Here is a 16,355-nt window from a genome sequence, read left to right as displayed (position 1 = left end):
TACCTGAACTCATTTAAAAGGCTTTTTTTAGAAGCTCTATTAGACGTACCTGACCACCAACATGGTAAATTTTTCATCACTAGTTTACGTCAAGAAGGATTCTTTTTAAGAAGATGATCTAGGAACTTTAGTCTTCACAAATAACATAATTAGTATTAGTGATTTACTTCAGTTAGTAACCAGGAATTTTCTTTTGTAATAATCTATTTAATAAAAGATTCACCTTTTGAAATAAAATAATTAAGATTTAGTTAAAGAGGCTAACATTATCTATTTTTATGACTTTTTTTTATGAATAAGGTGCAATCTAATTATCTGATTTTGCAATAATCTATGAAATATTTTTTACATTATTTCTTGTGGCCTTGTTTTGAAAAGCCAACATAAACCCTTTTTACAGTGCCTGGCAAAAACATTCAGTCCCTTTGGCTTTTCACCTATTTTGTTACATTCCAACTTGAAATGTAAATGTTTTTTAAATCTTATTTTATGTGATGGATCTGCACAAAATAGTCTAAGTTAATAAAGTGAAATGAGACTATATATATATATATATATATATATATATATATATATATATATATATATATATATATATATATATATGTACTCATTTCACTTCAAAAAACAATAATAATAATAATTTGTAAAAAAAAAAAAATTCCATCTTACTTGAAAGGCCACAAAATAACTTCCTCATGACAGCTTTAGTCCCATTAGGTATGTGAAAAGTCATTGTAGTTGTATTAACAAATAGGTATAGGTGTCCCAATACATATTTTTGTAACTCAGGAGGTGGAATCCAGTAAATCATACATTCATGTGAGGAGCAGCCATTTTATACCCTAAGTACTACTCAGTGTTAAGTGCCTAGAGCAGAAGGTTTACCTGAAAGCCATGCTTCCCTCTCCACCAGCCCGTATCTTCTTTAGGAGGCATATCGATGACGGACACAATATCCCCCACCTGGATCAGAAAGGGTCTCTTTATGAAACTAATTTCAACAAAAACGTAAAAACTAGCAAAACAAATTATGCCGAAGAAATACATCTGACGAACCGATCCAGGTTTCTCATATCTTCTATTGCAGCACTTACCTCAAAGGTCAACTCATCCGTGGCCTGAGCAGTGTACCGCTTGGTGACGTGGGCGGCAGCGATTGCAGGGACATTGATCGAAGCTTCTTCGGAAACCAGCAGATGGTTCCCCTTGTTATCAATCTAAAAATAAAAACAGCAGAGACGTGTTGGCACATCTTGTGCCCAAAAAGCCAAAGCAGGGAGTGGGAGTTGGTCACGATTTATCATGAGACACAGGGAAGGAGAAGCAGAGAACAATTAAAAGGTAAAAAATGTCCCGTGTTGTTTGTCTAAACGGAGTTTGCAGCAATTTTTTTTTTTACTTTTAATAGAAAGCGACACCAGTGAATTGGTTTAGAGTCTGTGTAGGATTTCTTACAAAAGGTTTTCAGATATCAGTTTTCATATGTTAAGCATACTTGAAGCAAATCAAACTGCCTATCCAGAATATGTGCTGGGTTAAAACATTCAGTTAGCAGAAAAGAAAACATTAATCTACAATATTAATTCTGCTAAAGAAGATCACTGCATTTTTTTCCCTCCATCAACACAGATGATTTAAATCGGTTGGTTTTGTGGCATGAACCCTGCATTGATGTAACATCACTCATTTCCAACAGAATTGTGGTAGGGGCTGGGGCAAAGCTGCTCCAAACTCTTAAATATGAACCTGTTTTATGCAATTCAAAACCAGTTTTGATGATTTTCTGAAAATATTGTCCTGTTAGAAAACTCAACCATCTAAACTGAAATCCCCCCCTGAGAGTGGTCGGTGTGCAGAAACAACCCAGAAACCCCCAAGGGTCAAGCTTAGCTAAAAATGTGTTATCATTAACGCTGTCCACAGGTAAAGCAGTTTTACATCTCTATCATAAACCCATAAAATCCCGGTCACCGGGCCAGAGACTGAGATATTCAAAGCGGACTGACATTTACAGCTGCCCACATAGGCAAGGAAAGTTGGCTGGACAAAGGTTGAGCTAGGTTTGGCGGAGTTAATGGCTTTGAAACCTAAGAACACTGGAGCAACTGTCAAGCATGGTGATACTGACATCATGCTGAGGGTGTGTTTTGCTGACAGCGGCATTAATGCGTTACAGAAAGCGAGGGAAATAATAAAGAAGCACAACATAATAATTGTTATTCTTCACCTCAAATCAACAGCCACGCAGTGGAAATGTGAACACAGATGGGCTATCTAAAAGGAAAATGATCCCAACACACACGTTAACTAGTTTGGAACGGATGGAGCGGATGGTTAAGAATTAAATTGAGTTAAATTCACAGTAAATCCCAGCTTCTTCTTTTTACAACTCATTGAAGTAGTGTGTTGTATTCAAAGTTCACCACAAAAGCAACATTTTTATTTATTTTTTTTAAATCACTGAAAGCCAAAACTTACTATGGCAGTTGTGTTAATGATGAGTGGATGTAAACATCTCACAACAGCTTTACTTTTGTAGCTGTACTGTTTAAGAAAACAGCGAATCGTCATTCAGCAAAAAGATTGTTCAGCCTTTTTGGGAGCTTAAAAGTATGAAAAACTTAAAACTCCAAAAATAGCTGCAGGATATATTAAATATGCAAATGCTAAGCCAGGCCCACCCGTAAGATTAGCAAGATTAACTGAACAAAGTTGGCGCAAGCTTATACTTTGCACCAGAAGCATCAGTGTTTAGCTGATCATTACTTTGCTACTTGAAACTTGATAGCAAACGCTGCATGAACCTGTTTTTTTACCCAACACCACTACCGTTTATCTTCGTAAGCTGTGGCAAACACTCTCTACCAGCTGAGCCAATGCAGTAATTTAGGCTTTTGGTCAACATTGCAAACAAAGTTATATTGCAAAATCCTTTTATAGCTTTTTTATAGCACAAAACCCTTTTACAGGGATGTGCTACCAGCGAGCTATAACACTTTCTTAACCTTAACCAAGCTGCTAGATTTCTGCAAGTTCTGTAAAATGTGATACTGTATTCACATTTTTTTAGATAAAATCAGTCACGTTAGCATTTCGATTTAGGGTAAACATCACGTCCAGAACATCGCAATCAAGATTAACTCCTACCTCCATCCAGGTTAACACAGGACCACAGTTGATTTTGTTGTCCGCAATGGCAGAGAAGCGGGACAGGTAGTTAGTCAGCATGGTTGTGACTGACTGAAGAGAGACAAGAAAGACAGATCTCAATGAAGTCCCGTCATAAAGTGCAATGTCACACAAAGCAACATATATATGAGAATTTCTGCAAACGTGTTGATGTTCTCGAATATATGTTTCTGTTTTGTCACGTTACAGACGCAAGCTTCAATGTTTTTCCTAATTATTTTATGTGATAGACTGGCACAGAGTAGTGCATTGTGAAGTGCAAGGAAGAGATACGTGGTTATTAAGCTTTATTCTGCCATGTTTTTAAGCCATGTTTTTTTTTATCTTAAGTTGGGATGCTGGATGAATTTGTATTCCACCATCCTGAGTCAATATTTGCATTTCATACCTGGAGACTGAATGTTTTGCCTATGCTTCTTTTTTTAAAGTACTTCAAGCTTAGTCAGAGCATCTATGAACATCAGTTTTCAAATCTTGGCTCAGACCCTTAGTTGGATCTAGGTCTGGGCTTTGACCGGGCCATTTCTAACACATGCTTTTAAGTTAAACCATTCTACGGTAGCTGAAGAATATTCCCACAGAAAGATGCTGCCACCACCATGTGACATTGTGGGTGTGTTAGTTTAATGCAAACCACAGTGCTCTAAAATGCACATGAGGAAGTTGAGTTTTGGTCTCGTCTAAACAGAGCACCTTCTGCTATATGTTTCCTGTGTCCCGTACATGGCTTGTGGCAAACTGCACACTGGATTTCTCTGGACAATGGCTTTCTTCTTGCCATGCTTCCAAAAAGGTCAGATTTTTTGGAGTGCACAGCTAACATGAACATATTATCCAATCATAGCTGTGGATCTCTGCAACTCTTCCAGAATAACTATGCTCCTACTCCCCAAAAAATAGGAAAGTTACGGTTGTAACGTGACAGAGGAAAAATTCAAGAGCACGAATACTTTTGCAAGGCGTTGTGTAACGCTACATTACCTCAACAGTATCCTTTAAAGTATCGTATCGTGGCAGTTCGGTGAGATGGGAGTAACGGCGGTCATAGATACACAGGTGCAAGTGTTTGTCTAGCACCCTGAAGTCCTCATAGGATCTATTCACCAGCCAGTTTCGACCCTGATGGAGACAATAGACAGTAAATTGTGTAAAAAAAAAATCAGCTCTCCTCCTGACATTTCAGGGGAAGCTTTAATCTAAATTGAGCAAAATACCACACAGATATTTGTGATATATTCCAGTAAGGCTACCTGGCAAGTGATCTGGACCAGAAAGACAAGTTCTTTACAGTCCAGGCCAGGCTTCGGTCCTTCGTTCTGCCCCTCTGCCAAGGCCAACTATGTAGGGGAAAAACAAGAGGAAGGAGAAACAGAGGAGCTTGGATTGAGGATGGTGTATAAATTATAGATGAGCCTGATACAAAAACCTCTCTGTTTTTGACCTGGGATACAAAAAAGTGTGTCGTGTCTAGTAATAAAACTAAATGTATCACCTACGTAGGATGCAATTATTTCATCTTGCAGTTTTAAATGCATAATAGATTTTCTTTCTGTGAACTTAGAGATGACAGGAAATCAACACGCGAAGAGATCAAAGGCATTTCTGGAGAATTTACTTCAGAGACCTCCATACCAAGGAAGTTTTGGTTATTTATAACTGTTAGCAACCCATCCAGATACACTGTTACACAACATGCAGCGACCTAGTTACAGCAAACCAAACTGATGAAGACCGCAGACAGAGAAATTTGTTGTTCAATGAGTCACAATGGAGGAAATGTAGTTCCCTGCAAGGTTTATTTTGTTCAATTATGAGTCTAAACTACAAAGCTAATTAAGCTCTGGCAAGGTTCATAAGGTCAACGGTTCAGTGATCATAGAGACAATGCAATATCAAAGAAATACCTTGATAAATTATTCAAAATTAGACAACAAATCTGCATTTTTTTCATATTGTCTTCATGCAACGCATACCTTCTTTTAATAAAAAAGCAACCCAGAGCGATCTGCACCATTTTCCCCAGAAACATACCTGCATCATGTTATTCAATCACAAACAAGTCATACACAGTCATGGGCCCTGTTCATGTTACCTGCCACTAGAGCATCTCAGATATCCATCTGCGGATGAATAAGTGGTTCTTCTTTGTGTGCGGGACTACGGAAAGCTCCTCCAAAAAGAGAGTAGAAGGGTTTAAATGCTGCTCCTGACTCGCCCGTTTACTGTCCCACCGCCGCTGCACGCAAGAAGCTTATTCGCAGAGCCTCGGACCACCACGCACCAGTGAGCTACAGAAAGCAGAAAATATGAGACGCGGATGCTTCCCTCTGAGTATCTTCACGACCCTGCCTCTGCCTCCTGTTTTCCCCCTCCTCCCTCTCCTGTACTCCATCACCCTCCCCCCTCTTAACCGTTCTCTCTCTACTGACAAAAGGAGGTTTGCCTTTAAATGGGTTCATCTGGGACACCCAGATGCATATGCCCATCCATCATATCGCAACGTGGAAAAAGACAGACAGACCCTCCATCATTTCTAACTCCCGTGCTCTCAAGGCGAGACTGGAGCTAATCTGGAGACGAATCTGTCGGGCTGCAGACGGAGGATGTCTGCTGTCCTTGTGCTGTTCTGTAGGCAGAACACATGAGACCTGATCAATGCGTTTCATCTTTGCTGTTAAGACTCATGTGAATGCACATGCAGGCTTATGCACAAAGGCTTATCTCCCAGATGGAGTCAAAGACACCCCGAATTGTACAACGTGCCTCAGTATCTACTGTATATATGCAGCACTGCCTTTCATGTCAGTGTCTGCTCAAAATGATGCTCCTGTCTTTGCTCAGCTCTGTTTAAAAAAAAAAGCTCATTCTTTTTTTCTGCAAATTCTCAGCGAAGATGCAAAGGCCATTGGAGTTGCTGCCGATCGTTAAGCCAAATAGAGTGAAATCATCTGCGATTAAAGCCACGTTCAGCCAGCCACAACATGGCTCATTAATGCAGCATGCAGGGATTCGGCTCCACCATGTGCATCACATGCACTGCTCGGGCTGTTTTGTGCTAAGCTAAAGCAGCAGCAGCAGCTTCCAGTTGTGCAGAGATGACTGATGCACTCTGCTGGTAACCAAACAGAACTACAACACAGTTACAGGATGGGTACTTCTGCGCATGACTGGAAAATGATGTGGACCTCATAGCTTCTCCTCAACACCGCTCCTTCGTTTGCCATGTGCTAGTGATAAAATTCCTTTGAATGCAGTTTTATTAATAGTAATAATTATTATAATAACAAAAATCCTCAGATAGGCCTATTGACAAAGTTTTTTTTTTTAAGAGAGGATAGACCTCAGACTCGAATCCCATATAACCAATACCTCCCAATGGCACTAGGTTACTACTTCATGGGGATTTTTCATAATTATTTACAATGTTTCTTTCTCAGTAGTGTTCAGGCTCTTTGCTTCTGATGGCTTTCTATAAACAAATAGGAGAAGTGTGGAAAAATAAATTTAATAGGAAAATGTGAGCATAGGGCAGCCGAGGACGCAGCTGGAAATTGCCAAAGAAAGCCAACGTTACGTTTGGAAAGGCTAGCTCATTACAGCATAGCGCAATGTAGCTATAGCACCCAAGGCAAAACCAGTCACAGCAAGTCTCCAGATTTGGGTTCATACAGTGCAGTTCTAAATTTAGTGATTTGTTGAGTTAAGAAGATAAGTATAGTCTGAGAACAGTAGCTTGGAGACCTAACAAACTGGCACCCAAGGGAGTTGTTCAAAAGCATCCTGTGGTTGGCTCAGTCTGCCTGTAATGCACTGCAGTGGCAAAAGACCAAAAACATTAACTCAAAAAACCCAAATACAAGCAAAATTCAGAAAAACACAGTCATCTCAACTCAAGTTTTTATGCACATCGTCACTCTGATGTGTCGACATGCAACAACATGTTGCTTCCAACAACTGAGCCACTAGATTACGCTACTCAGAAATAGCAAGCCATTCAGTTATTGCAAAAGACTTCCTTTTCTCCAAATAATGTGTCCATGTTTTACTTGTAAAGATTTAAATGGACAACAATAATGTTACTGTAGGGTTATTCTGAGAACCTGTTACAGATAAAGCTAATTATCATGACTACACCTGCATCTGGATCGTTAAGAGGAAACAGTTATAGGTTTTATTATTGATTGGTTTAACCTGATCTGCCAACAGCAACAGACGATTACCTGATGCTAAAAAAAAAAACAGCTTTTGCCGTGGCGGTCTGGCTATTTTCTCAGCTCTCTCAATATTGATCTCAATATCGGTCCTGTCTCGGCCATGTTTACTGATATTTTCATCCAAAGTGCTCGCTACATCCACCAGACTGCAATACGAGGCAAAAGACACGCAACATAACTTTACGTATGCTGTAATTAATAAAAGTGTTGTTAATTATTATACTTCATCATCTATATATGGAACACATTTCCTGTTTTTATTTTAAACTGTTGGAACTACAAACATCCATCCAGCATGGATGGATGGATGGATGGATGGATGGATGGATGGATGGATGGATGGATGGATGGATGGATGGATGGATGGATGGATGGATGGATGGATGGATGATGGATGGATGGATGGATGTATTTTAAACAATGGGATCAAGAAAACAACCTGGAAACATAAATACTTTATGCAACTTTAATTTTTCTGTACTAATCCAGACATGGAAAAGGCTTAAATCAAACTCCTGGCTGTTTTAATCATTTTAATGAAGTGAGGTTTAGAAAAACTGCTAATTGTAAAAGGTAAAAAAGCATGTAAAACATTAAATAATGTAACCTAAAATTTGTTTAAAACATGTAACCACATGAATCTGTGGTAAAATATAAAAATTGCCTTTCTGCATCCTGCAAGGTGAAAATCCCATTTCTTCCACTGATCGCTAATTTGTGCTAATCAACAACGACAACATTCTCAGGACCAGAAGTAAGATTATGCTGGCTTCTAATATTTTAACTGGAGGCTGAGGGCAGCAGCACTTAGCACATAAAAGTTTAGGCAACCCACAAGTAGAAGTCGTTGCAAAAAAACATTTTAACAATTGCAGACTGTTGTCTGTGAATAATTAATCCAAAGAGCTTGCAGATGTTCCAAAATGTGAGATGTGCATTTAATGACCATTAAGAGACTATCCTTGCTGTGATCCTGTTACTTTTTCAGTTAAGTTAAGTAAACGGTCCTTTAATGGGTCCCACTAAAATCACATTCACACAGATCTCCCCTGAGTTACACCAGAGTTATAGGACGTAAGTGAAGCCTCAATGCACCAACAATTTTACTATTCATTTCTCCAAGTTTTACTTTCCATCTCCAGCAGTGCCTTAGCAGAACTAGTTTTTTTCAAAGAGAATGAGGGATATTGCTCTAATAAAAGTCCAGAAAACACAAGCAAGAGTATTGATTATGTCACAGTGCGGGAGTAAAGTTTAAGGCAGCAGCAGAAACACCAGCTGAACGCGGGCCAAACGCACAGTTATGAGAGCTAATAACACTCTACAAAGTATTTTTAGAGCTCACCTGAACGTTGCCAAAATCAACTGTCTCATAGTGGAAATGGGCACACTCTGCCAATCTGGGGAAGTGACCCCTGGGGAACGTTAGCCTAGAACACACAGAACAGCAACTCATCAACATTCAAGACACACTGACGCTGTGATGAAGCGAGGAGCAAAGCAAGACAAAACAAAAAGGAGGAAGGGAGAGGTCAGCCTGTGTGCGAGAGCAGCGTTTTAAGATTCAGCGTGAGAGGCACCTATCTTTACAACACAGGCCCTCAATTCACATGGCCTGAATAGGAACCCTATATTCAGGTCAGCGAAATACTCCTTAATAGCAGCAACAGCGTCACTGAGAGCACCTACTTCTTCATGTTCTTGACCTTCATACTCGCTGTGCTGACGCAGGAGCGCAGGAGGGGCTCGGCTGGGTGTTCTGTGATGTCATCGCTCCTCATCTGCCAAAGACAGCATGAATAGGGTCAGGGGTAAAGGAATAGATAGCTTATGACATTCCATTTGAATACGTAATGAAAGCACACCCCTACATCTAACGGCTAATATTACTTATAGCATTCTTTCTCTTTAGATGCCATTTGTATTAGTCAGAAATGATGTTAAAAAATCTTTGTAACTGAAGTTGTATTTAAAAAAAAAAGTTTAAGGAATCTAAAAATCCAAAGTTTCAGATGGCATTCTTACATAGAGGCTGGAAAGGCTAGGTATGTGTTTCATTTATCTATGAATCAAGTTGCTCAAAGTTAAAATAAAACATTTCAGATATCTAGGCAACATTTCTCCCATTAAAGGTGCATTGCCACATTATTTGACTTCTTAAAAATGTAAATGTCAGTAGCTCACTCTGGTTGCATTCAAAGTTTTTATGAAAGATTTATTTGTTCTTATTTCTGGTGTTTTATGTGTTGTTTTTGCTCAATTTGTTAGTAAATAAAGCCTTTTTTGTTTATTTACGATAATAACAGAAGTACGTACTGCACATGCAGAGCAGGGGTTAAAACAAGGAAGCAGCTAACACCTATTAGCATAGCCAAGCGAAACAATGAAGAAAGGTCCAAGATCCAGTGAAAAAAGCACAAAAAATATGATTCCAAGAGGGAAAAGACTGGAAGTTCGCTGGGAATACAGTATGAGGTTGGTGTTCACTAAAGTGGATGCTAAAGTAAATGTTCTGATATGAGGCCGTTAAAGTTTTTGTAAATTGGTTTATTTAATTGTATATAACATTATTTTATTATGATCAAATGTCTTTTTTGGTCTTTTTTTTAGTAAGTATATTACATGGTTATATACCTTTAATAATCATAATTTAAGCTGTTTCAAGTATTACTAACACCAATTACATCCCTTAGTGTGTTGGTGTGTTTTGGGCTCTTGTATCCAGACATTCATCCCTATTATTTATTTATTTTTTTGGTATAAAGAGTTTTACTTAGAGAAACTCGCATGTAAGTTGTCTACAATGTAGTTACTGTCATTTAAAAATGTATGCTTGGTTTGGACACAGTACTGCATTCAGTTGAAGAGACATTAATGTGGTCATTCCTATGAAACTACAGCTAACGTGTGCACATTGTTATAAACCATTAACAATTTGCAAATGTTATAGGCTCATAAAATCATGCACATCATTCCATAGTAAAGCATGTGTATGTATCACCTGTCAGAGCTGAAGTCTCTAGCTTACATACCAGCTTTCATTTAATCCTGATTACACGAGATTGACTTGACTTGAGCCCTGAAACATGGATATAAGTGAAGTCTTGAGTTTTTATTACCTGAATTTGGCGCTATATAAATAAAATTGAATTGAATTGAATTGAAATTGAATCTAAGTCAAGACTAAACTCTGCTTTCGATGTCGACTTCGTACCAGGAAAGAAGCACGGAGGGCTGCAAGCCAAATCTCTCCAAATGCAAATATTTAAATATTTGGCCACAATAATATCAAGTATGTGATTCAAATTGAGCCTTTGAAACCTAACAGTGCATGACAGCATCATTCTCTTTCACTGCAGTTGATACTGGTGCATTACACAAAAATACCAAAGGATGACTCCCTCAGAAGTCCCCAACTGCACCTCATATCGACAGCTAATAGACTCTTGAAACTTGGACGTATAACTCTGTGTTCAAACAGGACAACAATTCAAAAGATACATCCGAACTAGTCTTGGAATGGATAAAGCAGGCTAACATTAAGCCTATTATTTGCCTCTGACCTCATCCAAGTTAACAATTATATTTTATGGCTGAAAGCCAGAGCCACGAGAGGAACCCAACCAATTTATAAGGGCTCTGATAGAAAGAAAGGTCAAATATTCCTAGAGAATAATGCTAAGTTTGATGATTGTCACAATAACCGTTTAGTTTCTCAAAGGCAAATTTCTACATATATTAATGGGATGGATGAATGCATTTTAACCTGTATGTGTAGTTTTGACCCTGTTAGGTGTTGAGAAAGCAAAAATGAAACAAAAAGTATGTGCTGAAATCTTGTGATTTATTGAAGCAACGTTACAGTGTGAATGAACAGAAGAACCGCAGGAACCTCTCGGAGGGAGGACAACATGTCTGTTGGGTTTTATGAATTCTCTTGCCTCAGCTATGAGTCAGTGCCATGTGTGTGTGTGTGTGTGTGTGTGTGTGTAGGCGTGTACCAGGGCAGTGGATGTCTCCTGTGGCTGCTTCTCCTCTGGAGGATTAATGTTGGTATCTGGAAGTAAGGCATCGTCCTTGCCGAGGTCAGTAGATGGTAGCAAATCACTGCAAAGGAGGAAAATAGAGGCTTAAAACAGGCCAGGACATAAACTATTACCTCATGGAGGATAAGGCCTCTCAGTTTGTTTGTTTTTTTAATTTTCATCCACCAGAAGGAGCAAGTGAGGGATAATTATTGAAATGGCTTGGGCTGAAATCATGACATTGCAGCAGAATGACACGAAGAAAACATGTCATGCTGACATGATTTCTTAATCAACAATCTTATCCAGAAAACACATCAACATATGCATTTATTTCCATCAGCTGTAACTATGAACAGTTACAGACAAGTCCTGCCCTAGATCAGTCTGTAAAAATACTGTATCTGCCGTTTCTGCTTAACTAGGAAAAAAGATCCACTGGGTCTTTTATGTGCACTCAAAGCTCGTGCATTCAGTGAGCCATAAAGACAATCCACCCACAGGGAGTGCTTCACAAAACCTTCGCTTGAAATGTGACTCAATGCATTCAGGAGTGGAAGGTGAGGTCCATTCAGACAAACTTTTCTAAGCAACAAAGGCTGCAGAGAGTTTGGCCGTCTTACAGCGATTCAGCGTGATCAAACCTGGAGACATGGCCTGGAACACAGGCGCTCATCGACACTTATGTGATCCGAGAGGAACTTCAACAAATTACATAAGCACAAGAAAGTGAGGTCCGTCGCTGATGGAGCTTAAAAAAAAGGGACAGTTTGTCTCTTTGTCTCACACTGATAACTGGGTCATTTTGTTATCCCTCTTCTTTTACATACAGAACATCTGAAATGCAAATTCCCACGTGCCTGTTAAGCATGCACACAGCAGCACACCACGTACGCTCATGCCAGTACGCTGCTATCTGGCCTTTTTCGGGATCCAGGTAAGCAGACACAAAGCCGGGAACTCGGTAACTCACCCCTCAAGGACGTCACTACTTCCTGGTTCTCCCTGGGGTCCTGAGGCAGCATTCTCAATCACCGCGGCAACCAGGCATCCAGCCTCCATGATACTGCCCCGCTGCAGCAGCCTACTATAGAGAAACGTGAGTGGGAGGAGAGAGAAGGAGAGAAAGTCACAGTGGGTGGGTAGGAGGGTCCGAAGCTGTGAAGCCGCCAGACGTTAACCCACTCGAGGCTACGATCCACCCCGACTGTAATCTGTGATGACATCATGCTTAAGTGTCGCGCGCTGCCTCGGCGATGAAACACGTCAGGGTGGAAATTCATAGGACAGATTTCACAAGAAAATCAGCTTCTGTTTTCTACTAGAACTGACAGAATATCTGTTGAAAACCAACTCTGGCACTCTCCAACATAATGATGCGTTTAGCAGAGCAGCTAGAGACCCACATTTACTGATTTTCCCTTTACTCTGCCTTTAATTTTTTAATTTTTTATTTTACATGGCTGAGAAAATGTATTTCCCACCTTACAGGTTGATGCTTTTTGTCACACTTATATGTTTTACATCGTCAATCAAATTTTAATATTAGACAAAGGTAACATGGGTAAATACAAACATCGGTTTTCCAATGATGATTTCATTTTTTAAGGGAGAAAAGGAATCCTCACCAACCTGTTTTAAAAAGCAATCACACCCACTGTGAAATCATGAATTAATGGTGATTCACATTTTTTATTTCTTCAGCCAAGCCCAGGTTGATTACGGTCATCCCTATCAAATCAAGAAATCACTTGAGTAGCATCTGTTTGATGACAGGATTTAGGCCTAAAATATCTTGGAAACCGAGTCACAGATCCCAGATCTGCAGAAATCCGACAACAGATGAAAAACAATATAACTGACATCAGTCAATTACAAAGGGTTACAAAGCCTTGTCTCAGGTTTTCAAGCTCCAGCAAACCATAGAGGATACTTGGTTGCAACTTGAATGTCTTGGCTTAAATGTGTCAAAAAATCCAAAATAAATAAAACAGAAAAATCTATGTTTGCATAAAATTAAAAGGACATTGTCACCCATTGTATCAGAAAATTATTTGAAACCCATTAGCAATATGTAACACATGTGGAATACAATCTGCCAAACATGTTACGACTGAATTGCTCCATTAGAGGTGTGTGTAGTATAACGATATTAGATTAAAGACTAGAATATGTTAAATGTACGCCAAAGTAGACGGATTGTGAGGCTGTCTATACGGCTCATTCTATGCGTCGCTGTTCTATGTTCTTGCTCAGATGCATCCGTTTTGTTTTCCTCCTTTTCCGTCACCTTCTTAAATGTACTTTATTTCACAGGGATCCAACGGTTACTGTTTTTATTCACTATCACAGAATTATTTAATTAGCACTACACTTTTAACTTATTTATTACAGAATGATGCTGCCATTATTAGAATGTCCTTATAAAGCAAACTTGGCTCTCTCACAATTTTCCCATAACGTGCTTCTATGAGGGTGCTTATCAGTAAACAATGTCTTGGTGGCAAAAACAGGCTCCTCTCATGGCTCTCACCACTAAAACTGAGTTAACAAAGAGAAAGGTAACCCTCATGTCTGAAGAGTTCTGCGGATCGACCACAGCGTCTAACAACAATGTCAATTAGCCTCCACTGACCGCTGCTGTAGAAGCGGTTTCCCACCAGACCCTCTGGCTCTGCTGCTCCTGGACTCCCATAAAGCTTGCTGAGTCAGCAGGATTCAAGCAAGCATTTTAGGAATACTGTGCAGGTCGGACTCGTCTTCAACCTCATCTTATACTATATCTCAGCTCAACCTCGCCAAAGGACAGAAAATGCATTAGATACCATCCATCCAGAAACCACATTACATAAAGTTATGTTATATAACCGTCGCCGGCTACATTTATAGTCTTCTTATATGAATGGACAGTCCTTGGAATAGCGCTCCTTGAAGTTGTTCACGTTATGTCATGTTAAAACTTTTCTGTATATTGATGCGATCTGAGCTGACGGCCCAACACAAAGTAGTCTATGACCGTGTAATGAAATAAAGAGAATATATGCAGTAGCTTAAAAAAAAAACGCGTTCACAAATAAAACTATGAAAAGTATGGGGGTATTGTAAAGAGCCCTCATGAGTCAGTACTTAGTCAAACCACCTTTCACTGCAGTTTGGACTGACAACATCTCTGATCAGTTTTTAAGTCTAGCAAAAAAGAAATAGTTCGATCGAGGTCCAGACCATTCTGACCACTGCAAGCTTCTTTCAACAAAATTTTGCTCAAATGTACAAAGTGAATGCGCAGTTGAATAACAACAAAGCTTTGTCTAATATGCACGTATCCACTTATCCTCATTATGTTTTTTTTTCTTTAAAGATTTTCAACATCATGTACCATTTTCCTGATTTACACTTATTCTAATTATTATGTAGTTAGAGCCTGCGAACACTATAAATGTAACCTAAAAAGAACAGTAACACAATGTGTTTCTATCAGCTGAATTATTTCCATGTAAAAAAAAAAAAAAGTTTTACGGCGCACACGACGATACCTGACCTTGCTGATTATAGCACATAAGAGAGGGAGAGAGAGAGAGAGAGTCTGTTTGAGTGGAAGAACATGCCGTCCTGCACATAGCATAGGGGCGAGCTTGCTTAAAGCACCTGCATGATAAAAGACTTGCAGGTTTTAATGTGAAATCTGATGACAGCCAAGACAGAGGGGCACCAAAGTAATCACTTCTTTCCACCCAAACACGGTAACAGTACACCTATTTAGAAATGCTCCAATAGCCTACAAAACGCCAAAGCGGTGAAGGAGCATGTATTAGAGCGATCTTCACATGCATGCCACCAACCAATGTTGCATTGTTCGTGAGAAAACCAAATTAAGCAAAGGAGGAAATCAAACCTGTCAAAATATTTTCCTCTTTTTTTTTTTTTTTCTTTCGAAAACCTTGAAATCCCTACAACACATACCTGCTGCTTCCACAGCTCCTCTATCATGATTCATGTCCAAAGTACCAAAGTTGCTGCTACTCTGGATGCATGAATAAAGAGGCTTTTTTTTTACTGTAACTATCCCAGTTACTGCGGGAGGCGCAGCTCTGATCTAAGGAGACTGGAGCAGCAGGCACAAAGGATGTCGCCTGGTATGTGATGGCCTATATGGCATTTCTGCAAGGAAAATAGGGCAGCACGCACAATACTACGCGTTGTTTGCGGGACCGGCATCAGCAGGCATGTTGACAAGAAAATGGCCGTATGAATATTCGCAGGTAAAAATGTCACGATTCGTTCAGTCACAAGCCCTTCATTATGAATGAAATGACTGAGAAGCGAGAAGCTATGTTTCACATTTTTCCACCATCTTATTGCATGTTTAAAAGTTTTGACCTCTAAAAATGATTTAGAAACTTTAATAAGCTAAAGCTCTATTCCGGATTTAAGTATATATTTTATACCAGTTATACCAGTAAAAATTAACCTTTTTCTGTCAACGTGAAATCAAAATTGGAGGCTAATACCAATTTTGAGGCTTTTAAGTTAAAGTCAATGGCAAGGTAAGTGCAATTCCTCGTTTATGCAAGCAGATGCACATAAAAGTTGGAATTAATTTGCAGGCATATTTTAAATTCTACTTTTTTTATCATCATCCCGTTTTGCCAATATATGATAAACTTAACAAGATGTCTAGCTTAGTTACATAAGAGACTATTTTTGTTAAAAAATTATATTTTTAAAGAGAAAAGTTTTATTTTAAGTGTAAAAGTGTAAACAATTATTTCCCCTGATGACATCACTACCTAGCTCACGCTGCTTTGTGAAGTGAGCATAGAACAAAGGTACCATTTGTATCTATTTTTCTACATATATACATTCTGTCCAGACTACTTGACAACACAACCAAAGTTTAATGCTATCAAATTGAATTATAAACAGT

At 39.1% G+C, this 16,355-nt stretch overlaps 1 protein-coding gene across 1 annotated transcript in view; it reads right to left on the bottom strand.

Moving 5' to 3' along the window:
• LOC105939754 (rho GTPase-activating protein 32) overlaps window positions 1-16,355 on the bottom strand; it is a 38,555-nt gene that overhangs the window by 17,311 nt on the left and 4,889 nt on the right. The window contains exons 2-10 of the mRNA XM_012882046.3: window positions 12,405-12,518; window positions 11,408-11,513; window positions 9,096-9,187; window positions 8,752-8,836; window positions 4,443-4,529; window positions 4,174-4,311; window positions 3,151-3,243; window positions 1,098-1,220; window positions 889-966 (exon numbers count right to left, since the gene is read on the bottom strand). Coding sequence (XP_012737500.2) covers window positions 889-966; window positions 1,098-1,220; window positions 3,151-3,243; window positions 4,174-4,311; window positions 4,443-4,529; window positions 8,752-8,836; window positions 9,096-9,187; window positions 11,408-11,513; window positions 12,405-12,493 — 891 coding nt within the window. The 5' untranslated portion in view covers window positions 12,494-12,518. The remainder of the gene's footprint in view (window positions 1-888; window positions 967-1,097; window positions 1,221-3,150; window positions 3,244-4,173; window positions 4,312-4,442; window positions 4,530-8,751; window positions 8,837-9,095; window positions 9,188-11,407; window positions 11,514-12,404; window positions 12,519-16,355) is intronic.

This window comes from Fundulus heteroclitus, chromosome 18, assembly GCF_011125445.2.
Source record: "Fundulus heteroclitus isolate FHET01 chromosome 18, MU-UCD_Fhet_4.1, whole genome shotgun sequence".
NCBI classification, from domain to species: domain Eukaryota; kingdom Metazoa; phylum Chordata; class Actinopteri; order Cyprinodontiformes; family Fundulidae; genus Fundulus; species Fundulus heteroclitus.
The sequence above is the reverse complement of the archived record's forward strand: the minus strand, read 5'-3'. Positions and strand labels throughout refer to the sequence as shown.